The sequence below is a fragment of the Dromiciops gliroides genome, chromosome 1 (assembly GCF_019393635.1).
Source record: "Dromiciops gliroides isolate mDroGli1 chromosome 1, mDroGli1.pri, whole genome shotgun sequence".
NCBI lineage: Eukaryota > Metazoa > Chordata > Mammalia > Microbiotheria > Microbiotheriidae > Dromiciops > Dromiciops gliroides.
The window spans coordinates 143,476,148-143,501,954 of record NC_057861.1 but is presented as its reverse complement, the minus strand read 5'-3'; the positions used below and the strand labels follow the sequence as shown (position 1 = coordinate 143,501,954).

Below are 25,807 nucleotides of genomic sequence, written 5' to 3'. Positions count from 1 at the left end.
AGACACTCCATCTCCCTGCCTTCATCCTGACTCCCATGCCTGGAATGCACTCCCTTCTCACCTTGGCCTCAGAGAATGGCTCTTTTCCTTCAGGAGGCATCCTAAACACCACCTTTCATAAGAAGCCTTTCCTCATCTTGCTAATCTCCATCCATCCATCCATCTCACCCCCAATGGCTAGTATTCTCCCTCCTGAACTGCTTTGTATTTAACTACTTAATTAACTGCTCTTTAGGTTTATTCTGTATACATTTATATAGACTTATCTCCCCATTAGGAGGTAAGCTTCTTGTGAACAGGGATCATTTCTGCACCCAGCATAGTGCCTGCTAGATGGGACAGCCCCACAATCCCTACCATCCATCAGCTCTGGAAGTTGGAACATCCTATCTCTGAAAGTTACTGTCTAATCCTACATGGTTTTATTAGGGAAAAGAAAAAGTACTGAAATATCCAATAGTGGGCCAAATAGGATATGAAGGTAACCTTCAGAGATAAGAGGCTCTGACCAGCAGAGCGACAGGCATAGAGACCTATCATTTCATTGGTTAAAGGAATGATCAGATAGGGGGTTACCCCCTACCAACATAAGTCAGCACCTACTCTGCAACTTAGATACTTAGAAGAGTAGTTTAATCCATGAAGAGGTTAAGGGACTTGCCCAAGGTCACACAGTCAATATGTGTCAAAGGTAGAACTTGAATGCAATAGTTTTCAGCTCTGAGGCCAGCTCTGCCAGATAGCCTCTTTTGCCTGACCTATGGTAGATCCTGAATAAATACTTGTTGATTTGCTGATTTTTTTTTTCAGTTGCCAAGGCAACTCAGTACACTAGCCTGGGAACCATGAACTGGTCAGTCACTTTTATTGTGAGCATGCAGTGAGCTTATGTATGGGAAAATTCTCTGCAAACTTTAAGCCCTGGATAAATGTCAGTTCTTATTTTTATTTTGTGACTTCTGATGGATTCTGTAAAGTTATTTTGACATAAGCTTTAGTCACCTTTACATAAGTCCTTGCTAATGGCAAATTTAGCTCGAGCTTATTTCTTTCTACTTAAAAATGCATGATCTAGGCAACCATTTTATATTACCTAAGTGTCATTCTAACCTTTGTTGAGAGCTTTATTTCTGCAGATCTAGCTGGTACCTGCAAATCTAGTGTTTTCCAATTTTGGTAACTAATGTCAGTAATTTGTAGAAGATAAGAGCTCAGTTTTCTGGTCATCGCAATTTCCCTAGAGCAAGGATAGAACGCAGTCAATGATTAGCTAGCACTACTTGAATATAATATAATATTATCTATCTATCTATCTATCTATCTATCTATCTATCTATCTATCCATTCATCTATCTCTACTTATCTATTTCTACCTATGTATCAGTCCATCTATATCCATTTCTCTCTATCCATCCAGCTAGCTCTCTCTCTCTGTCTTTCTGAATCCATCTGTTTCTCTCCTTCTCTCTCATCCCTTACTGAATTACTGTATTCTGTATAGTTACCATACCCCTATTCCTTCTGTCTATTTGTTTGTATTGTATTGTGAATTTACTTGGATTTAATAGGAACTAGCTGTTATTTCCATAAGGATACTGGGGAAAACCTATTCAGCAATCAATCCATTTTTTTAGTTGCCTTGGTAACATCTGCCAAATTGGGGAAAAAACACCATCGATGGAAGACGACCTTTAAATATAAAAAACAATTGAATGCAGAGGCCATTCCTGATGCTGCTACAGCAAAGCACAGTTGTATCGCATGGGTCTATGGACCACAATACATGAAAGGATAAGGAAAAATTGAGCTTATTCAGAAAAAAAGGAGTCCACACATTTCTGAAAAGCAGAAATGGATATGGTGGAATGTAAACTAGACTTGGAGTCAGAGCACCCAGGTTAAGATCCTTGCTATCTACCTATTTACTATATTGTGACTTTGGACAAATCACTTCCCCTTGAAGGCCTCAGTTTCTTCATTGGTAAAATGAGGGGATTGGACTAGATGAACTCTAAAGTCCATTTAATCTAAAAATTCCATGATCCTACATACTTAGAAAAACACCATATATTCTCATTTAGAATTTAGCCAGATTATTTTGTAAAACAGCTCTATGAGGAGAATTAAACTAAGGGGAACTCAATCACATTTTTAAATTAACAGGTATTTATTAAGTACCTACTCTATCCCAGGCACCGTGCTCTGCACTAGGAATACAAATGATAAACAATAACCGTCTCTAACCTCAAGTAGCTTATATTCTACTGGGGAGAAGTACAAATATAAGTATACATAAAATATACAAATACAAGATAATTTGGGGGCAGGAAGAGGAAAAATACTTTCTAAGATAAAATGCCAAAGGAAAAGAAATATTAAAGAGTGTAAATTAACTCTAGGTGGCACAGCGGATAGAACACTGAGCCTGGAGTCAGGAAGACTCATCTTCCTGAGTTCCAATCTGGCCTCAGATACTTCCTAGCTGTGTGACCCTGGGCAAGTGACTTAACCCCATTAGACTGACATTTATCCAGGGCTTAAAGTTTGCAGAGCAAGCCCTGGGCAAGTCATTTCCTCCATCTCCCTGGGCCTCAGTCCCTCATCTGTAATATGAGCTGGAGAAGGACATGACAATCCGTTCCAGTATCTTTGCCAAGAAAGACCCAAATAGGGTCACAGAGAGTTAGACACAGCTGAAAAATGACTGAACAAATATTAACTGTGGAACTTATTGGCTGTAAAACTCAATTTTTAAAGAATTGGGTTCTCTCTGGAGAATGGAACATAGACCTAGAATTACTCAAAGGCCACTTAATACAACCCCTCCCCCTCATTTTACAGATGAGGCAACTGAGGCCCAGGGAGATGCATGAAGTGACCCATAAGGGATTAAGAATCAGAGGTGAGGTGTGGACCAGCAGGTTCTCCGACTCCAGATGTGGCCTTCTGTCCCCTGGACCACACAGCCTTTCTCAGGAGTGCTGGTTTATTTAAACTGAACAGACAATCCCTTCTTGTTATCCTGTTTCAGAAAAGAATAAGAGATAGTTCTCAAAAGGAAGAAAATCTGCCCTCCTGCCCCACTATGCCTCTAACATGGGCAAAAGACACTTGTATTAAGAACATAAACAATCCACTGGGAGAAAGATGGCTTTGATGCACAGCAGAGGTCTCTCAGGAAGCCAGAAAAGCTACTGTTAAATGTTCCACCAGCTTCTATCTTTCCAAATAAAACCTTGAAGATGGACTCTCTCTGTTAGTCTTTTGAAAGGCCTACAGTATTACAAATTAGGTAGTTAGTTGGTGTGTCTAATTGCTTTGTGGTTCTCATTTTTGTGTGGCAATCTAACACAAATACATGCTTTTATGTGGAGCAGTCTATTAGGTTACACAGCTGTTTTCATTGAATTTTATTATGCTCATAAAACTTTCATAACATTCATAAAAGTAATATTGTAAAAGAGTATTTTTCCACAGCCAGAAGCACGGGCAGTGGTCAAAAATGACAGCTTCACCATTAAACGTGAAATGCCCCTTGACAGGTCCAAAATTAAATAACTTCACACCACGACTCATTTTTCATCCCTAAATGAGATAACGCCAATTTTTGTCATTTGTTCTCAATTTCTAAAGCTGCTTCCTCACAAATTTTCTTTTTACTTCAGAGTCTCAGTAACCCTGGGTCAAGTGATGCACATACAATGGGAGCTAAATAGTTACTCACCAAGTAAGTCTGAGGATCTCAAATTTTCTTTCAGAAATGTAACAGACAAAATAGCACTACCTAAAAAAGAGAATGATCATTAATGGTAAACCTTATGACATTTACTGTGCCATTTTCCAAAAGAAGTACAGGCAGTTTCCAACTTATCCAGGACCAATTTATGAAATATTCTCATAAATAAAATTAGCTGTAACTAGGATAGGGTGATCTGAGCTTTCCCCAGGGTGCTTAAATTTAGAGGTGCCAATAGCACAGTCTTGGGACGATTCTCTCCTTTTTGGTGGTCACCCCTCCCAACTGGGCCTACCTTCCCATTCCCAAAGGACACAGACCTTCAGCAGTGTAGAATTTTGGGGGTATATGGCACACTTCCTTTCACCCCAAACAGCTGAAGCAAATTCTCCTGTAAGTTCCCCCTACCCCCTTCCCCTCTTTCCTCTCTTTCCCCAGGTGCAAAAATTCCCAATGAAGACTGCCACTGAGACTTCCAGAACTTTCTCTTCCTGCTTCTACTGGGAACACCCTGGAATCCTGTTCTTTTCCCTTCTGATGCTGAGGAAGCCTGAGATTTCTATCCCTATCCTGCTGATGCTAGTGATGCTGAGAACCTATTTTCTTTTTCTTCTTTCATCCCTACTTTCATGCCACACTTGGACATCTCATTCCTAATCATATGACTGAGCATAAAAAAGAGCGTTTGGGAGACATATTCCTGGTGTCCCAGAGCTAGAACTTGGAATGAGTTTTCCCATAAAACCAGTATTCCAAATAGGGTTATGTTCCACAGCACTATGGGTACCACACTTCAGCTACATCATGGGTCAAGTGGGGCTTTGTGGATTGGTCAGGGATTCAAATACCATCCAGGACATTTTTATAGGAAAATGTACTCCAGACTCCTAACTGCTGAATTATAAATCACTGTAACTTTTGTTATACCAGTTATTCATTAATTGGATACTAACTATATTAACACATGCCCAGTGAATCCAGTTATTTGTACTACAAGAGGGGAGCAGAGATATAGACAATCTAAAATGATAGGTAATTTTTTTTCTTTTTTGCCGGACAATGGGGGTTCAGTGACTTGCCCAGGGTCACACAGCTAGTAAGTGTCAAGTGTCTGAGGCCGGATGTGAACTCAGGTACTCCTGAATCCAGAGCCGTAATTTTAAAAAAGGTTTGTACTTAATTTTGGAATTTGTTTTTCTGTTTTCAGCTGAATGGACAGCTAGGTGGCACAGTAGATAGAGTGCCAGGTCTGGAGCCAGGACACTTACTAGCTGTGCGATCCTGTTCAAGTCATTTAACCATGATTGCCTCAGTTTCCTCATTTATAAAATGAGCTGGAGGAGGAGATGGCCAATCACTCTAGGATCTTTTCCAAGAAAACCCCAAATGAGGTCATGATCAGTCAGGCATGACTGAGAAAGAATGAACAGTAATTCTATTTGAATTTGAATGGATACATCAGGTGTGCTGGGAATTCCATTTGAGCAGAATAATGAACTTTGCGAAACTCTGATTCAAAGTAAGCTGGGAACCTGTCCAGTTTTCTTTATTTTGCCCACTTTTCAGTTCCATTTTATGCATTAAGATAAGCAGAGCTGCCCTCTTATAAACCTCCTCTACAACAGGCTCCCTTAGGGACAGGTCTCTAACAAAGTAAAATAAACAAGGGGAGTGGGAGATGTCAACAAAGGCAGTATTTAATTGGAGGAGGTGTTAACTGTCAAACTTGAAAATGAGATTTGCAATGGATAAGCTAACACTGTGGAGAACTTTCTTGTTAAATTAAGAAGATTCTAACCTCATACTTCATAAATTGTTAGAGATTGAAGGGAAATTAGGAATCATCTAGGCCAGCTTGGATCAGGTATAAATTAAAACACTAAGGTTCTCTCTCCCTTCTCTATCTCTCCTCTCTTCTCTGTTTCTCTCTTCCTTCTGTCTCTCTTCTCTCTCTCTCTCTCTCTCTCTCTCTCTCTCTCTCTCTCTCTCTCTCTCTCTCTCTCTCCCTCTCTCTTCCTCTCTTTCCCTCCCTCATCTGTCTCTCTCTTCCTCTTACGTCTCTGTCTTCCTTTTCTCTCTCTTTTTTCTGTATCTTTACCTTCTCTGCATCTCCATCTATTTCTCCTTCCCCTCCCTTCTTTCTGACCCTTCCCAATATGCTCCAACAGAACTTAAGATCTAATTAAATATTCTCAGCAATACAAAAAATTACCATCCCATTTAAAGTTTTTACTGATTGAATTAATAAGTCAACCAACTAGTATTAATCAAGCACTCACTACATGTCAAGCTATGTGCAAAGTGCTAGGGATACAAAACCAAAAATAAAACAGCTCTTGCCCTCAAGAAGCTTATATTTTATGGGGGAGACAGTGTTTATATACACACATACATACATACAAACATACATACGTGTGTATAAATATATATGTGTATGTGTATACATATGCATATTAACAAAGTAAATACAAGGTAATTGGCATGGAGAATGCACTAATAGCTGGGGGATTGGGAAAAGTTTTGTGTTGGACATGGTTTTGAGGTGAGTTTTGATGGAAAATAGGAATTCTAAGGGGTAGAGATGAGGAGGGAAAAGTACACTTCAGGTATTAGGACCAGCCTGTGAATAGGAACTGATAGAATGTACAAATGAATTTTTTAAAAAGCATTTATGAAATACTAGCTATGTATAAAACCCTGAGCTAAGTGCTAGGGGGTACAGTTTCTACTCACAAGGGGCTCACATAGACAATATATAAGAGGACCTAATTGCGGGGTGGACAAAGGCATGATGATCATTCAGGTTTAGGAGCAGGATAAATGGCAAATCCCAGTGAACCTTAGGGTATAGTAATAGAGCAGTTGGAAATGACTAGGGGTCTTGGGAGGATAATTTCATGGCAGGTATTAAGACCCTATGGTCCTAAAGGCATAGATCCAGGAAGGATGGCAAGGACTAATGGTCCTTAGGTCACATGGTAAGGCCTGGTGGCTTCCATCTGACTAAAAGGATTGTAGTTGGCGACTCCTTTGGTGGTGTGGGGATGTCCATGTCTTCCTTGAAGTGGTGAAGAGTGGCTTAGAAGCCATGTCGTTAACATTTAGGAAGGGAGAAGGGGGCGTGAGAGTTACAGTGGGAATGAGGCAAGGGTCAGCATCCATCCAGAAGAGAAAAAAAGGATTGGCATGAAAGGTCCCCCATGGTGCCTGCTCTTGCTGGGCCTTCAAGCACCCAATAGGATCTGGGCAGTAAGTAGGGTGGGGGAGGTAACAGGAAGGTCACCCTCCATTGCCTGTTCTAGATAGGAGGAAGAAAAAAATCTTGTTTGTTTGTTAGAAACTATATTGTTTATTCTAAACTTAACAAATGACAAATAAAATGAGCATTTCCATATAGAAAAGAAAGAAAAAAATTTAGAAATGTTCACAAAATCATGAATCTCCCTTGAAGATGTCTTGCTTTTCTTTTTAAGTATTTAACAATTTCACATGTATAACCTATATCTGATTTCTTACTACCTCAGGGAGGGAGGAGGGGAAGAGAGGAAAGGAGGGATAAAAATTGGAACCCCAAACTATAAATAAAAGTGGTTATTACTTATAAAAACATGAAATGGGTCTCTGGGAATGTGGGAGGAGATACTGGGAGAAATTCTGGTGATGCAAAAATCAAAAAGATCAATAAAACTTTATTTTAAAAACAAAAAAAGTATTTAACAATTTCAACACAGAACTTTCAAAGTTGTACTTCTTGTCTTTTGTTTTTCTTTTTGGCTTTCTTTCTAATCTCATCTATGCATTTTAAAATGCTCCAATAACTCTCATTTTCTTCTTTTCCCTTATTGCTAGTTGCATCTTCCCCCCAACACACACACACACACACACACACACACACTTGAAAAAAGAAAAAGGAAACACCAAACATTTATAACAAATTTGCATAGTGAAGCAAAACAAATTCCCACACTGGCTGTGAGTAAAAACGTATGTCTCATTCTTCACCTTGAATCTATCACCTCTATGTCAGTGGTGGGTAGTATGATTCCTTACTATCTTGTAGAATCATGATTGGTCATTGCTGTGATCAGAGCTTTTAAGTCTTTCAAAATTTTTTCTTCTTCATGATGTTGCTACTATTATATTCTAACAAAACTCAATTTAAACAAATTGAGTTTTATTAGAATATAATACTTTTTCTTAAAACTTTTGGAATAAAAGAGTAAGTTACTAAAGTTTAATCTAGCAAGACAAGCGATGCTTTTTTTAAAAAAAGGAAATGTTTCTGAAACAGTTACTTGTAATTATGTTTATCTTGTGTGATGTGGTTGTTTAGCTCATATAACAAGGTTAAGATGACAGGTCTGCTGAAGGGGGCAGTATTCTGAGCAACACCTAATAAAATCAGATATCTGAGCTGGGTAGTAAATTTGAAAACAACAAGGAAGAGATGCGCAAGATAAAGTATTACCTTGGATCTCTGGAATCAAAGATCTATTAAATTTCACCAGGCTACCTTGCTAGGCAGTTGCTATAACAACAAATAACTACTGACTAATAAACAGCTGGAGGGGGGAAAATGATCATTGTGCTTCTAGAATTCTACAATGCAACTTAATTTTTTTAAAATGGCTGGGAAATGGTGTTCCAGATCAAGAGTTTAATATTAAGAATATTGCTAAAACTGAAAGGAACTTAAACTGGCTATTATTATAGGACAATTATACCTATTCAATATTACTGAGACATTTGCAATTTAAGGTCTGCTAAGACATCAAGACAAACATCCTTAAGGAACTTAAATATAAAACCCATACAATAGTCTAAAATATTTTTTTCTTGCCTGTTAAATTTCTAGAAGAATGAATGCCATCTATGTTTTCCCATTTGGATGGGCAGCCCTCTCCCCTCTTATTTGAGGAACATGAAATCTCTTTGTTCATCTGTAAAATGGGGGAGTTAGCCTGAGAGGTCCTTTTAGTTGTCACCATAACTAGCAATCTTGACACAAAGAACAAGCTCTGCAAGACAAGCCCACAAGCCATCAAATCATCCTTTAAAGACAAATACATTTGGATATGCAGTGAGACAGAGCTCACTGCTAGGGGGACAGGGAGGGGTTTTTTTGTTTTTGTTTTTGTTTTTAGTGAGGCAATTGGGGTCAAGTGACTTGCCCAGGGTCACACAGCTAGTAAGTGTTAAGTGTCTGAGGCCAGATTTGAACTCAGGTACTCCTGACTCCAGGGCCGGTGCTCTATCCACTGTACCACCTAGCTGCCCCTGACAGGGAGGTTTTTCATTGTTTATATTTTATATCCAGAGCTTAGCACAGTGACTGACAAAGGAAGGACTTAATAAATGATCTATCTATCTATCCGTTTATCCATCTACTTATCTATCTGCCTATCTATCCATTTATCTTTCTATCCATTCATTTATCCATTTGTCTACATATCCACCTATTTACCCATCTACTTATCCATCTCTTTCTTCTCCTTCTCTCCAACCATCCATCTATCTAACTATTTATCTAATCTCCAGCATACGATGCCTTATCTTTCTTTTTTTCCTTTTTTTTGCAAGGCAATGAGGGTTAAGTGACTTGCCCAGGGTCACACAGCTAGTAAGTGTCAAGTGTGTGAGGCCAGATTTGAACTTAGGTCCTTCTGAATCCAGGGCCAGTGCTTTATCCACTGCACCAACTAGCTGCCCCCCCTCCCATGCCTTATCTTTCTAACTGGATTGTAAACCTTTTGTAAATAATGGCCATGATCCACATTTTTCTTGGTTTCTTCATCCTGCCTAGCAGGTTAACATAAATATTTTAAGTGATCAGCCCACAAATATCTCTTGAGACCTCCTTTGTTCAAGGGACTCTGTGTGTGTGGGAAGTGTAGGCCACAAGCATTTTGTGATTTAGTTTGAGTCCATGCAGTGCTAAAAAGCAGAAGTCAGCAACAATTTCTGACAAACTGCAGTATTTAATTGACAAAGAAAACAAGCAGGAGAGTTCACTTTTGTCTTTATCAGTTTCAGAAGGCTTCATGGAAGAGGTGGGTTATTATTATTATTATTTTGGTAAGGCAATTGGGGTTAAGTGACTTGCCTGAGGTCACGCAGCTAGTAAGTGTTAAGTGTCTGATTCTGGATTTGAACTCGGGTCCTCCTGACTCCAGGGCCAGTGCTCTATCCATTGCACCACCTAGCTGCCTAAGAGGTGGGTTTTTAAAAAGGAAAGGTGGGGTTTGGACAGGTAGAAACGTGAAGGGGGTAAAGACCTAAAGCGAGGCAGGGGTTGGAGTCTAACTACTTCTGCTTTTTATTTGTGTGACCTTGGACAAGATACTTAATTTCTCTGGGCCTCAGTTTCCTTAACTTTAAAACAAAGAGGTTATGCTAGATGAAAGGGCAGCTAGGTGGCACAACGGATAGAGTTCTGGCCCTGGAGTCAGGAGAACCTGAATTCAAATCCGACTTTAGACACTTCCTAGCTGTGTGACCCAGAGCAAGTCATTTAAACCTATTTTCCTCAGTTTCCTCATCTGTAAAATGAGCTGGTGAAGGAAATGGCAAACCACGCCAGTATTTTTGCCATAAAAACCCCAAATGAGGTCACAAAGAATTGGACACAAGTGAACAACAACAATGGTGGATAAACTCTGAGTGAACCTATGATTCTATGACTATTTATGGATTCTTTTTTTTGGGGGGGGGTTTGTGAGGCAATTGGGGTTAAGTGACTTGCCCAGGGTCACACAGCTAGTAAGTGTCAAGTGTCTGAGGCCGGATTTGAACTCAGGTCCTCCCGAATCCAGGGCCGGTGCTTATCCACTGTGCCACCTAGCTGCCCCATATGGATTCTTTATAATAGGTTTTTACCCTCCCCAACTCTAGCTGCATGTGACCCTTGGGTTGGGAAACATTGCTAATATCAGTTCATCAAAAGTATTTATTTAGTGCCATTTATTAAATTTCAGAGACTATGGTAGACACTAGGGATACAGAGATGTGCTCATAAATGTTCAACAAGAACAATACACTTTTAAGTTTAATTTGCATTATTACCATTTGTTCCATCACTTTCTTAAGTCTAGACAATCAAAGAGGAACAATGTCATCACGAGTTGTTTCTTGTCTTGTGCATGAATTGGATTTAAGTGAAGCAGAGTTGCACAGTCATCAACGAAACAATAAATCAAACCCTGATTTGTAGCATCCTTTCCTGAGCTGTAAGTGCTCACACTGAAAATTTAATAATTGTCTCTCAAGAGCCTGGTTGAGCTGGCTCCAGCACACCCTAAATACAAATAGAACAGTGAAATAGTTCCTTTCCCTAAGGAGTTTATAGATGAGCTTACATTCTGCATTGATGTAGGCAGTCAGGAACCGCTAAGAGGTCTCAAGCATCAGGATAAGGTAAAATGAGCATTTTAAGAAGACATCTAACCACAATGTATAGAATGGATTAACTATTGAAGCAGGAAAGAAACAAGTCACAGGAACACTAAACAAGAAGCTGAACTGGTGTAGTGGCAGTAAGAAGATAAAGGAACAAAAATACTTAACCGTTTTTGTTTGTTTTATTCATCAAGTACAATTTCCATTACTAGTACTGCTAAATATTACTGCACTTGCTGAATGAAACAAACTTACCGGAATACCCTCTCTGGCCTATTCTCTCAAGTTGTACTTGGATGTTTGCAGGGGAGTCCTCAGAAAGATGACTGAATTCAGGTTCAAATGGCTAACCACTCTGATTATTGCATGGCAAATGAGCCCTTATTGGTATACCTTCCCTTATCAATCAGCCAGTTAATATAATTAACTCATGGTAAAGAGATTTACTAAGAGAGCATAGAAATATAAGAAGCTACAAAACATTCTCCCCATAAACTTAGGGTATGTTCTCTATCCAAAACACACCTCTATGGGAAGAGTAGGCACAGAGTATAATGGCAGTGACACACAGTTGTAGGAAACACATGTGGCCAAAGAACTCAAAACTACAGCATTGCATGTCCTTACTGTCCTTTCTCAACCGGTGGAGTCCTTATAAAGTTCCCCACCAGGTATTGTCTATCTGCTGGATGGATTGTTCAATTGTTCTTGCAGGGTCCACTTCTCTCTAAAATTTAATTCCAAATGACCAAGACCAGCTCTCTCTCAAGTCTTTCTTCTCTGCTTCCAAGGATCCTTGAAGGTGCTTCTAACCTCAAGTGACTGCCTCTCTGTATTTACATTTATCTACACATAAAGTCTATGTCTCTGCTCTATCAATTATACCTTGAACACTTTCCAACTGACTTTCTAACTGCTGAATGGGGTATCTTCTTCTAGGTGAATAACTCTGCTGTTAGCTATTAATGATTGGCAAGGGGGGTAGGGAGGAGTGAGTATCTTTTCCTCCCTCCCCAACAGATGAAGAGCTAGATTCTTCCTTGAATTCAGGCTCCTACCAGAACTCCTTGGAAATGACAGTGTATTTTAATGGTCATTTATGTTTGTTTGTCTGTTTTTTGCAGGACAATGAGGGTTAAGTGACTTGCCCAGGGTTACACAGCCAGTAAGTGTCAAGTGTTTGAGGCCAGATTTGAACTCAGGTCCTCCTGAATCCAGGGCCAGTGTTTTATCCACTGCACCACCTAGCTGCCCCCTTTAATGGATATTTATGAATGTGACCATCTTTTATCAGCCAATGGGAGAGCTGTTCTTCTCATCCAATCACACTTCTTAAATTGTTAACACCATAGCACATTGTTAATACATTAATACCTCATTATCCTCAAGTGAAAACATCTCACCACTTGTGATTACATCCAGGTAATACCTGAACTTTGGAAATCTTGCTTCATATACTACTTATTATTTCAATCAAAAAAAATAAATGATTGACAGATGGTCTTCAAATTCATGATATAGTTTCTGCTTGACATTTTATGATTGAAATCTATAATCATAAAAGTATGTATTGAATAATCTAAATCCATGTTTTATATTCTAAAATAGCTTCTTATATCCAATATGGTCCAGGTGTGACTTGGTCTTTGAATTTAGATGGGGAAAAATTACATCTTTATTTCAAAAGAATTGGTTTCCTTGGTAATTATACATACACATATATATACATATATATGTATATATGTGTGTGTGTATGTATATATACATACATATATACACACATACATACATATATATATGTGCACATTTAAAAATATTTTTCCTGAGAAGGGGTCTATAGGCTTTACCAGACTGCCAAAGGGGTCTTAATTCCCAAAAGGTTAAAAACCCCTGCCCTAAAGGGGCTTCAGATTGTTGTTGAGTTGTTTCAGTCATGTCCAACTTTCCATGATCCCATTTGGGGTTTTCTTTTCTTTTTTCCTTTTTTTTGGGGGGGGGGCTGGGTTCTTGACAGAGATACTGGAATGGTTTGCCATTTTATTTTCCAACTCATTTTACAAATGATGAATTGAGACAAATGGGGTTAAGTGACTTGTCCAGCATTGCATGGCTAGTAAATATTTGAGGTCAAATTTGAACTCAGGCCCTCTGACTCCAAGCCTGGTGCTCTCTCCACTGAACCACCAAGCTGCCCTAGTGACTCCAGGAAGATTTAAAAATTCATTCCAGAGTCCTCTTTCTACCAAGAATTGGAAAGAAGTTTAGAAATCACTTAATCTAAACCTCTCATTTTACAAAGGCCCAGAAAAGTTAAGTGACTTGCTCAGGGCTTTACAGGAAGTAGAAGATAGCAGAATTAGAATTTGAATTCAGGTCCTCTGGCTCCAAATTTAGTGCTCTTTCCATTATGTTGAGTCATCTGAAAAAGCAGCCAGAAAGAAAGCACTGCTCCTTTGTGTACAGAGCAGATCAAACCATTTCCTATCTCCCTCTCCCCTCCCCTTTTACCTCCTGGTAGATGGAAAGTAGTTCCCCTGTCTCAAAAGAAGTCTTTTTTGCTCTTGTGTATATTGGAAATCATACCAAGCTTTAGCTGTTTGGAAAAAAAACCAGCATCCTTAAATATCTTATATTGTTATAAATAATAAATGTCCATTTCTCCCTCTCATTTTAATAACAGAGCCATAACATTTTGGCTCTGTAATTATACTAAGATTATGCCCAGAGACTCTGGTCATCTAGGAGGTTATATGTTCTGACCCCCGGAAAGCACAGGAGATGAATTTTCTTATCAAGTATTTTATTTCCTATGAAAAGATTATGACACATTAGAACTACTAACCTCACGAGGCAGCATGATATAGGGGAAAGAATGGAGGCTGGGAATCAGAAGGCTTAAGTTTTGCCACTTACTGCCTTGGGAATAACCTAGGACAGGTTTCACAGCTTCTTCAGGGTCTCGTTTATAAAATGAGGCCCTGACCCTTTTGCCTCCTTGCAGGGTGAAATATTGTATGTAAATATTCTGACTGTAAAATGCAGCAAATACTCCTCCCCCTCCCCCTCCTCATCAGTATCAACCAGAGAACAAGCATGTTCTCCAATGGCCAAATCAAAGTAATCACTTCCTGAATACGGCCCCTTCTGAAAAGTGGCCTGTTTTGTTTTTGTTTGTTTTGGCGGGGCAATGAGGGTTAAGTGACTTGTCCAGGGTTACACAGCCAGTAGGTGTCAAGTGTCTGAGGCCAGATTTGAACTCAGGTCCTCCTGAATCCAGGGCCAGTGTTTTATCCACTGCACCACCTAGCTGCACCCTTCTTGTTTCTTTCTTGATATTTTTCATACTTAAGAATGATGGGGAATCAGAGAGATTAAGAAAGTTTCTAGTCTAGAGTGTGTGTGTGTGTGTGTGTGTGTGTGTGTGAGAAAGAGAGAGAGAGAGAGAGAGAGAGAGAGAGAGAGAGAGAAAGAGAGAGAGACTCCTTTGCAGTCTGGTGAAGCCCATGGGTTCCTCAGAATACTGTTTTTAAATGAATAAAATAAAATCCAAAGGAATACTACTGATTATATTGAAATGGAATGATCAAAATATAGGATGTTGCAAAAGTCTTAGTGCCATTTAAAGTTGATTGTTGTTCTTTGTTTTGGAAAAGGACCAAAACGATGTCACTATGTTGAAGTCAGGGTACAGCGTGTCCGACTGGCTGATCAGACCAGGACCAGTTTGGGAGGTTCTACCACAGATTGAGCACAAATAGTCCTTATGAACATTTGTAATGGAATTATCTCTAAATTTGCACATCTCATATTTCTGTTGAGCTACTGAAATTCTGCTCTGCTCAAAGAGCACAGTGCCTTCTTTGATGCAGGCACACCATACCAGAAAGTCCTATGCCAGTGTCTCCTATGTCTCACAACTGATTCCAAAATTCTTCAGAGAGACCTTGAAAGTGTCCTTGTATTGCTTCTTCTGACCACCATGTGAGCTCTTGCCTTGTGTTAGTTTTCCATTAAATAGTCTTTTAGGCAAATTGGAACAACATGGCCAGCCCTTGAGAGTTGTGCTCTCTGCAGTAGAGTTTGAATGCTTGACAATTTAGCTGGAAAGGACCTCAGTGTTGGGTACCTTATCTTGCGGGTAATCTTCAGAATCTTCTTAATACAATTCAAATGGAAGCAATTCCATTTCCTGGCATGGAGCTGGTACTCTTTCCCAGTTTTGCAGGCATACAACAATGAGGTCAGCATAAGGGTTCTGAAGACCTTCAGTTTGGTAGTCAGTTTAATACCTCTTCTCTTTCACACTTTCTTTTGGAGCCTCCCAGACCCTAAGCTAGCTCTGGCAATGCATGGGTCAACTTTATCATCTATGTGGACATTCCTGGGAAATACACTGGCAAGGTAAGTGAACTTAACCATAGTATTCAAGCTTTAATAGTGGAAAACTACACTAAGACTTTTAGAACACCCCGTATTAAATAGAACAAGTTCACAGACTTCAGGTTAAGACCTAATCCAAGAAGAGCCTTTACTTTAAAAGTCTTATTATACCTTCATATTAAGGAGAGGCAGTATCTTATAATGGATGGAGATTAGACCTGGAGTCGAGAAGTTCTAGGTTCGAATCTTGCCTGTGATATTTAAATGTGATGTCGACCAAGTCACTTAACTGCTCTGCCTTAGTTTCCTTATTTGTAAAATGGAGATAGTAACACTTTAGTAACTACCTGTCAGGGATAAGGATTTTATTGCATAGGAAATTCCCTGCCACCAACATAGGTAGGCTCCTTCTCTGCATCTCAAGAGTCTTAAAGAGTTATTTAGAGTACTGGAAAGTTGTGACTTGTCCAGGGTGACTCGGCCAGTATATGAACCCAAATCTTCATCCTTAATTTTCTTGTGTTTAGCACAGTGCCTGGCCCATAGTAGGCACTAAATTAACATTCACCAACTGCACTGACTACTGATAGGACTTTAAGACCAGCTCTCTATCCCCAACTCTACACTGCCTTTCCTAGTGGTTGTTAGGAGGCTCCAATGAGATAATATATATAAAGACCTTTGCAAGCTTTAAAACACTTCGTAAATATTAGTCATTATTATTGTACTAAAAAACTGATGCATATCCAGAGTAACCTAGCAGTCATCATTACCAAACAGTTGCCAGGTCCCTACTAGGTGTTACACAATAAGGTAAAAGACATGATCAAATAAATTCAACAAATATATACAAGGGTTCCTGAAAAATTTTAGTGCAGTTTAAAACTATTTAAAACAAAACAAAAACTTGAGACTGCACCAAGACTTTGGGAACACCCTGTATAAGTACCTACCAGGAACAAGTCATTGTGCTAGGTAGGGACTAGTCCCTGACCAAGGGGGGCATACAGGAGAGATTGGACTAAACACCTAAAAGGATAACAATACCAGGAAGGAAACCCTGGCTTAGTACCTAACACTTGGTAGCATCTATTTTTCAGATGGTTATGTGTGTGAAGGATGGATGAATAGTAAGGACAGGCTTTGTAGATGTCAGACTTTATGTAATTGGAATCTAATTCCCTTAAAATTTTACTTTCCTTCTTTCATCAATGACTTTAATCAAAGCTTAATTCAGGCCAACTGTTAGAGTGGAAGGGCACTGAAAAGACCCGAGTTCAAACCCTGCCTGTTTCACCTTGGATAAGTCACCTCTCTAGGCATCAGTTTATTCCTATATAAAATAAGAGGGTTGGACTGGATGGCATCTAAGGACTCCTCCCAGTTTCAAATCTATACTTTTTGTTTTTATGCAAGAAACATTAAGTGGAAAGGATGACTTTGGAGGAAGGCGATAAACACTCATTTCTCCCTCCTCGATATGTTATCTGAAGGTTCTCAGAGGAATCCACAGCCTTGCAGTTCTAGTCCAGGAGAAGCAAAGGGGAAAACAGATCAGAAAGGAAGATTGTGGGGAGTTTGGACCAAAGGAATGGGCAAAATGGACAGGGTGGACCAAAGGAATGAAGCCTAAGACGTGCTCTGGGCCCTGCAACCCAGTCATCTGGCTACTCCAACTTAAACTGATCTGCTCTGAAGAGACACAGAACAGTCCAGTTGGAGCAGATTGAAAGATAGTTTTCAAAGAAGGGGCTGGTTATTTTTTTGGGGGGGGGGGAGTAAGGGTGGGGCGGTGAGGAAGCCATGTGTATATATGGAGAAATTATTCAGGGAAAATATTTTCCTTTATTCTCTTCTCAAAATGTGGGGCATAAAAGCCAAAAAATGAAATACTTGAGAATTTACATGATCTTTCCCTTTCTTTTCCTCCTTGTCTCTCTGTCTTTGACTCTCCTCTTCAACTTTGACAAGATACACATGGAGGGGGATTTAAGATTTTTTTTCACAGGGACCTTTAACACTTAACATTTTGGTTGCTTTGTCCACATTTGCACAAATAACACAGTTACCACCTAATTGACCTAGTCAAGTGCATTCGAGTGTTTTGATGGGTTTGAAAGAGTCATTCAATGATTTTTTTTGCAAACAATCTCATAAGCTCTAAAATTATAATTCAGCACCTTCATTCATCTGGTTCCTAAAAGCAGAATACATTTATACAGCATTGACTTTAAAATCCACAATTAATTTTAAACTTTCTGATAAGCCAAACAACGAAAAACCCGAATTCTTTTAAAATAGGCTTTTAGAGATTGCCACATAGCACTTAACTGAAGGGTTGAGTAAATCTTATTTTTAAAAGAAGAGTATCAATTTTTGGGGAGGGGGAAGGCCAAATCTGTGATTTATTTTAGTAGTGTAGGCAATTTTCTATGAGGAACTTTCTCCACTAATCAGAGCAGCACCTGCTTTGAAACAGTCTTAGAGAGTAGGCTGGGATATTAAAAGGTTAAGTGACTTGTCAAAGGTCACACAGCCAGTGTGTGTCAGAGGCAGCACTTAAAGCAGGCTCTGAAGTTAGTTTTCTAGTCACTAAATTATGCTATTTTGCCTTTCCAAAGAATACTTTTGTATCATAAATAGGTACACCCCCTTATTAGGTGACTTGATGTAATACACAGAGGGGAGGTCTGGGAATCAGGATACCTGAGACCTAGGCCTACCTCTGCCACGAACTAATTGATGTTCCCCTGGGTGCAGTCTCTGCTAATGGAAATGGAGCTTCTTGCAAAAGGCTATGACCCATGATGGGGAGAAGGAAAGAGAGAGTGAGGAGAGAGAAATCTTCACAACCTCTGGTAGAGGCACAAGGAAAAAGGTAATGCTCAATCCCTTCCCAAGAACTGTGTTCTTTCTATCTATACCTGGCTCTCTTCTAGATTCCAGAAGTCACACTCCTCATAGCTGTTTTCTGCCTGACTGGGATAGTAAACTTCCTTTTTACGGGCCACCAGAGGTTTGAATGATCTTCAGTCAGCTAAAGGCAAGTTGTTTCCCCTAATTCCACAAAAGAAAATTTCTTCACAACCCCATAAAGAGGTAACAAAGTGTTCTTCTTTCTTTGCATTTCAATTAACACATTAACATCCTGTTGTTTCTCTTACCGGCCCCTTCTGTGATTTCATCAACTAGGCTGGGGGTAGTTGGATGGTGGTGATAGAAATCAATTGATCAGTCCCTCTACTACACAAATGCATGTATTCACACACGTGTGTGCATATAATATACACATATTATACATACATGTTTGTAATTGCTATTTTATGAGCTTTCCAGGCATGGGCCCTAAAGGAGAAGGCTTCATAGGGTTGGTTTTGAGAAAGGGAATACACAGTGGATACACAATGAAAAAATATAGTCTTTTTTTTCTTTTATCTGTAATATCGATGATGCCATCTGCCTATGAAATAGGTCAATAAATATTGATTAAGTGCCTACTATGAGCTAAATATCAGGCAGTCCTAGAGTCTAAGGTGGGAGAATTAAACAAAGGAGGCAGAGAGAGATTTTTCTAGGAGGAAAAAGGAGATAGATAGAAGATTAGGCCTAGAGGAAAGAAGTTCATTAGGGTTATTAATGCAGAGTACTGAAGTGACGGCTGAAGAAGTAAGCTTTTGTATGAAAAATGATAAGGAACCACTGGATGGCTTGCAAAAAGGATGGTACTTTTGAATTGATCACCTGACAACAATACTCTAATATTTTCTTCAGGGCAAAGCTGGACTCCCAAGGAGTTATTTATTAAATGGTATTCATTTACCCCAAATTATTGCATTTCATAGGCAGATTAGGTTCAGTCAACATTATAATGTAATTAGATCCTATGAGTAAGGAATTTCTTCCCCTCAAAATCAGGTGTTCACTTTTAGGAGGCACTTCACTGTACCATTCATTCATTCATGTGCATAAAGACATCCTTGGTGGATAGTACCAAGGATTCAAAGACAAAAATGATATGGCCTCTTCCCTTAAGGAGCTCCTGTTGCTAACCTGGGGACAGAGATCAAGACCAACAACTGTTAATGCTAAAAAGCCTCTTGTATCAGGAGTCAGGATCAGATGTTCAAGAAATAGAATAAACAAAGGCCAAACAACCAAAATCTGGATGCATGAGAGAGGGCCACCTCTAGACTTCTCAGTGTGGCCTGTTCCAAGTTCCTATAATGTTGAAGTTTCCTATACTTTATTAATGTGATAACCAAGATCTCATTAGTCTTGCCCTGGTATTCTACCTTATCACTCCCTTTGGTCTCTCTATTTGGAGGGTGGGGCTATGAACTCCAAACCTCCATTGAAAAAGAGACTTTAGCTCAGACATTTCCTTATTTCTTACTTGCCTCTACTACCTTGATACTTCTCTCACTGAATTTCCCATCATGCCTTCATGTTTGGTACTTTCCCTCCTCTTTTCCTTTTGTGTTTTATCTTTTCTCATAAGACTGTAAGTTCCTTGAGGGTAGGAACTGTCTCTTTTTCTGTATTTGCATCCCCAGCACTTAGCACAGTGTCTGGCACATAGTAGGTACTTAATAAATGTATAAGGACTATTGTCATAGGAGGTGCTATGTAAGTGTTTATTCCATTTCCTTCCCTTTTCCCATTAAAAACAAACAGACAAGGGCAGCTAGGTGGCGCAGTGGATAGAGCACCGGCCCTGGATTCAGGAGGACCTGAGTTCAAATCCGGCCTCAGACACTTAACACTTACTAGCTGTGTGACCCTGGGCAAGTCACTTAACCCTAATTGCCTCACTAAAAAAACAAAAAAACAAAACAAAAAAACAAACAGACAGACAAAACTCTTGTAACAGATACCATAGTCAAATGAAACAAATTCCCTACTCTCAAAATATGTCATCCTTGAATTCACTCTTCATCCTTGGTCTTCTGAAATAGCAGTTTTTCCTGCAGTAGTGGTTTATCTCCAGCTTAGTCCCCCAGTTTGTACTGAATATACATAATCTCTCCTCTGACACCCCTGAAAGGTGTTGGACATTGAGGAAACAGCGGCTTGATTCTCTTGGTTCTCTATATTGTATCACCCAGTTCAGTGCTACTCCATCATTTCTTCTAAGCATGGAGCTGATCTTGGGCTCCCAAAGGCCAAGCCAGCAGAAAGCAAGCTTTGTTTAGCAAGTCCTACCAAATTGGATAGGCTTAGAGTATGGATCCCAACTTGAAGGTGATCTACAATGTCAAATGCCCCAAAGAGGTCAAGAAAGATAAGGATTCTTAGCTATTCTCATCAGTACGATGATCCAAGACAATTCTGAAGGATTTATTATAAAAAACGTGATCCCCCTCCAGAAAAAGAACTCATGGAGTCTGAATTCAGATCAAAGCATACTTTTTTATAACTTTCTTTTTTGTCTGTTTTCTTTTGCAACATAGCTAATATGGAAATATCTTTTGCATGACTGCACATGTATAATCTATAGCAAATTGCTTGTCTTCTCAAAGAGGAGAGGAAGAAGACAGAGAATTTGGAACTCAAATAAAAAAACCCTAATGTTAAAATTATTTTTCCGTATAATTGAGAAAAAATTCATTTTTTTTAAAAAGTAAGATAAGGATTGAGAAGAGGTCATTGAAGAATTCATTAAGAGACGCTGGTAACTCTGGAGACTTCAGCTTCATTGGATAAGTAGATAAGCCAGACTGCAGAGTTTGAGGGAAGATTGAAAGGAAGGGAAGTGAAGGCAGTATGTAAAGATGGCCTTTTCAAAGAGTTTAACTAAGGAGCAGATGATGGTCAGTGGGGAAAGTAAAATTAAGTGAGGTGGGTTGTGGGGTTTTTTTTGGGGGGGGGAATTAAAGGATGGTAGGTATCAGGAAAAGAGCTGGGTTAGAGAAAAAGAGTAAAAATTTGAGAGAGATGGAAGATGATAGGGGTAATTTGTGGGAGAAGACAGGAGGGGATTGGAGCAAGGGTACATATAGAGAGGTTGTCCTTGGCAAGCAGACGGATCATCTGGCCCTAATAAGAGAGTGAAATGAAGGAGGAGATAATGGGGGACGATGTTAAAGTGATGTTAGACGAAGAGAAGAGGGTACTGTCAATAAATAGCTTCAATTTTTTGGTGAAGGGTGAGACAACGTCCACAGCTGAGATGGTTGGGGGAAAGACTACCATGGGAAACTTGGGGAAAGACAAGAAGTCTTAGAACAACCACTAAAATTAATGAGATTTTCATCAAAACAAAATAGACTCATGCGCCTCTAATTCCAGACATCCTTTTAAAGAAACCAAATTTTAAAAGTTCACTATTATAGACATGATTTTAGCAACTGTTTCCATGCATGGTGCAGGTCTCTTTAGAAGTGAAATTTTTACCTAAATTTTAAACACATTTACCCATTTTTAACCCTAATATTAAGCAGATTAAAGAATGTTCAGAAACAAGAGGACCTCTCAAACTCAGAGTCCATTTTGTCAGAGTTTTGATGACAATCCCATTAATTTTCATTGACTGCTAGTTAGGCTCATCATTTAGAGTCTGAGAAAGCAAAAGACATAGCTGAATTGTGAAAGCCAAAGAAATCTTCTTTTTAAAAAATACCCCCTGAAACGAAAAGAACATATTTATGTAATGATGCTACAAATAGCTCCTACATGTAAATATCTCGCTTGTGGTTTCTGACCACTTATAATAGGGACTTCAGTGTGCTGCTGAGAAGTAAACCACGAAACACTTTCATGTCAACCACAATCAAACTTCAAATACTCTAGCACACTGAACATACTTACAGGCCCAATCAACTTTAATTTTATTTATGTACTGCTCCATAAATATCATTCGTTCCCTTGTTTCAAATTTAGGCCTTTAGGAAGAAATGAAGTCAATTAAAATGCATTCTAAAATGAGAATGCATTTTAATCAAGTTAGAGTTTTTTGGGCATAATGCAGCTTTAGAAAATGTAGTCATGCACACACAGAGATTGTCTGTGCCACCCAAATGGGCAGAAAAGAAAACGCCATGGAATTAATGGCAAAAATTCACAGAAAAATAGGGCCACTAATCATTCACTGAAGGCGTCTGAGACTTAGCAATGTTCTTTGGTAATTTACCTATCAAAATAAAATTTGACCTCCTATACAGGATCATAGAATTTCAGAGTTGGAAGCCGTTCAATAGCCATCTTGTCCAACCCACACATGAAAAAGAAACCCCACTACAATGAGAACAATTTGTTCCAACGGCCATGAAGGCAGCTGAAGCAGGCTATGAGGAGTGCTTAGCGCTTGGCTAGACATGGGTGATGCCAAGGTCAGCAACCTGGGCCATCACCAGTGGTCTTGATTTTTGTCTTGCCACTGGACTTGGATGACTTTTGGAAGAGAGTGAGACTGATGACTTTGTGCAACTCTTCCTCTCTTAACTGTAATTCAAGAGCAAGTCAAGACATCACCCATGAGATCACTGGTACTCTTAGAAAATGAAGTACAAACAACCACAACCTTGTCTTTACTTGAGGAATTCCAGTGAGGGGAAGCCCACTACCTTCCCAAAGTAACTCGTTTTACTTTTCGATGGCTCTGATTGCTTGGAAGTGTCTACTTATAACAGTAAGTCAATGAATACTTATTAAGGTCCTACTTACTTGCTGGGGATACAAAGAAAGGTAAAAACCTTGCTCTCAAGGAACTCCCAGTCTAATGGATGAGACAACACATGAACATCTGAATACAACATGCTATATACAGGATAAATTATAAATAATCAACAAAGGAAAGGCAGAAGTATAAAGTAGGATCAACCTTAAATTTGCTACTTTATAGTTCCTACCAATTGCTCCCAGTTCTGCCTTCTGGGACCCAGTGGAACAAGCTGAATCTATCTGACAGTCTTTCAAGTACTTGAAGACAGCTCCCATACATTTCCAGTTCCTTCAGCTGTTCTCTCTATGACATGAACCATATACTTTTCTACAACTGCTTTGCAAACATTACATCTTTTATCTAGGAAAAAAAGTAAAAGACTAAGTCCCTTTCACATTCCACTAAATTAACTGGATTCTATTTACTCATCATAACTTCTATAGAAGAGCTTTAAAAAATTAGCCCAAGTATGGAGTCCTAGATAAAGCTTTTCAGAAGTTCTGTTACATGGCTATTTTCAGCAACTAACTCCACAACTAAAGAATGCCTCATGCTGGGTGTGCGTGATTAACTGCAGAATAAAATTTTCATCCTGGACATTTAACTTAAGCTGGTTTGGGGACAAATGTGCTAAACCAGACAGCATGGCAAACCACCGAGGAAAGGGAGGGGAACTGCATATTTCCAACATTAAATTAAGCTTCCATGTCAAGTGTCCCTGGAACAAGCATCCGGTGAGGTTTTGAGAGTTCTAAAGAACGCATCCAGGCTGGCACCAAGCATGCTGTTCTCAGAGGACATGGATAATTAGCCTGCATCCAGGATCATGTAACTTTACAGGTCACCCATTCATTGGTCTGTTTATGTTTGCTTTCATTTGTTTCTAATAAAAATCTTGGAGAAGAAAGTTTCTGCTTGAGACGGCGTCTCTGGAATTCTGAAAAGGCCTCACAAGGGCTTTTTGGCTGTCCTGTGACCATCATCTAATGGATTACAGGCCCATTTTAGTTTACAGCTCCACCATGGAACAACCAACCAGGAGAAATACATAAAACAACATATATTCCACATAGCAATTTCCAATTTGGGCAAAAAACCATAGTGCTGTAGAAATGAGAGATGGAAAAGACCTGTCAGGCATCTGTCCCTTCTCCTCCCCTTCTCATCTCCTTGTCAAGGCAGCATGTTCCCTTATGTTTCACTCAATCCAACCATATTCCAAATCAGTCCAGTGACTTTCTAACAGAATTCCACCACAAAGAAAGAATGTGAGTGCCCCTGGGGAGTTGGTTAGAATGGGATTTCACATGATAACATGGGTGCTTTCTCATTAATAACAGCTTAAATGCAAGCAGGGCTTTAGGACTGCAAAGTGTTTTCATATACTCAATATTATTTGGTCCAAAGACCTTGTGAGGTAGTAGATAGGATTATTACCTTCATTTTAAAGATGAGGAAAGCAGGACTGGGATAGGTTGAATCAGTTGCCTAGTAAATAACACAGCTGGTAAATGCTAGGGCCAAACTTGAACCCAGGTCTCCTCACTCCCATACCAGTGCCCTGTCCACTAAATATTATTTTGTTGTTGAGTCAGTCATAACCAACCATTTGTAACCACATTTGGGGTTTTCATGCCAAAGATACTGGAGTGGCTTGCCATTTCCTTCTCTAATAGATCCATTTTGTCAGGCAATCAGAGGTTAAGTGATTTGCCCAGGCTCACATAGCTAGGAAGTGTCTGAGGCTGCATTTAAAACTCAGGTTTTCCTTACTTCAGGCCCAGTGCTCTATCCATTAAGCCACCGGTTGTCTCCACTATATTATATTGTCTTCTTATTTTAATAACAATATAGAGGAAGGAGGAGGGAAGAGCGTAAGAGAGAAGGGGGTGAGCCCTCTCTGTGCCAGCAGATGCACTTTAGAAATATTATAATATTATCTCATTTGATCCTCACAACCACCCTGGGAGGTAGGTACTATTTGGAATCTAAAATACATTTGATTTTCAGTATTAATAACAACAAATAGACTACATACTGTCATGATGAATGAAAATACGGGTTTGTTTCAAGAAAATAATTCCGCCCCTGGAAAAATAGTCTAATCAAATAAAACATTTCTTGGTATGTGAGTGGATTTTTATGAGTCTTAGACCGAAATCTCTCAGGATTAAATTATATACTCTAGATAGTTCTAAACAGTGTCCTAACAATTGGTGAAAGCTGTTTTCCCCTTTGTTTTTTTTTATTTTTTAATTTTTTTTTACATATAAGGTATTTTATTTTTTCCGTTACATGTAAAGATAGTTCTCAACTTTTGTTTATACAAGCTTTACAATTTCAGATTTTTCTCTCTCCCTTCCCTCCCTCCCCCCTCCCCTAGACAGCAGGTAATCTGATATAGGTTATATCTATATAGATATAGATATCTATACACACACATATATATATACACATAATAACATTAATCCTATTTCTACATTAGTCCTGTTATAAGAGAAAAAATCAGAGCAATGATGCAAAACCTCAAAATAGAAAAAAAAAATAACAGCACCAAAAACAAAAGAAATAGTATGGTTCATTCAGCATCTATACTCCACAGTTCTTTTTTTTTTTTCCTGGATTTGGAGATCCTC

The 25,807-nt window shown here is 39.1% G+C and overlaps 1 protein-coding gene across 1 annotated transcript in view; it reads right to left on the bottom strand.

Annotated features, from left to right (window-relative positions):
• The window catches only part of NIPAL2 (NIPA like domain containing 2), a 140,566-nt gene that overhangs the window by 48,280 nt on the left and 66,479 nt on the right, over window positions 1-25,807 (bottom strand). The window contains exon 4 of the mRNA XM_043979182.1: window positions 3,725-3,784. Within this exon, the coding sequence (XP_043835117.1) occupies window positions 3,725-3,784 (60 nt within the window). The remainder of the gene's footprint in view (window positions 1-3,724; window positions 3,785-25,807) is intronic.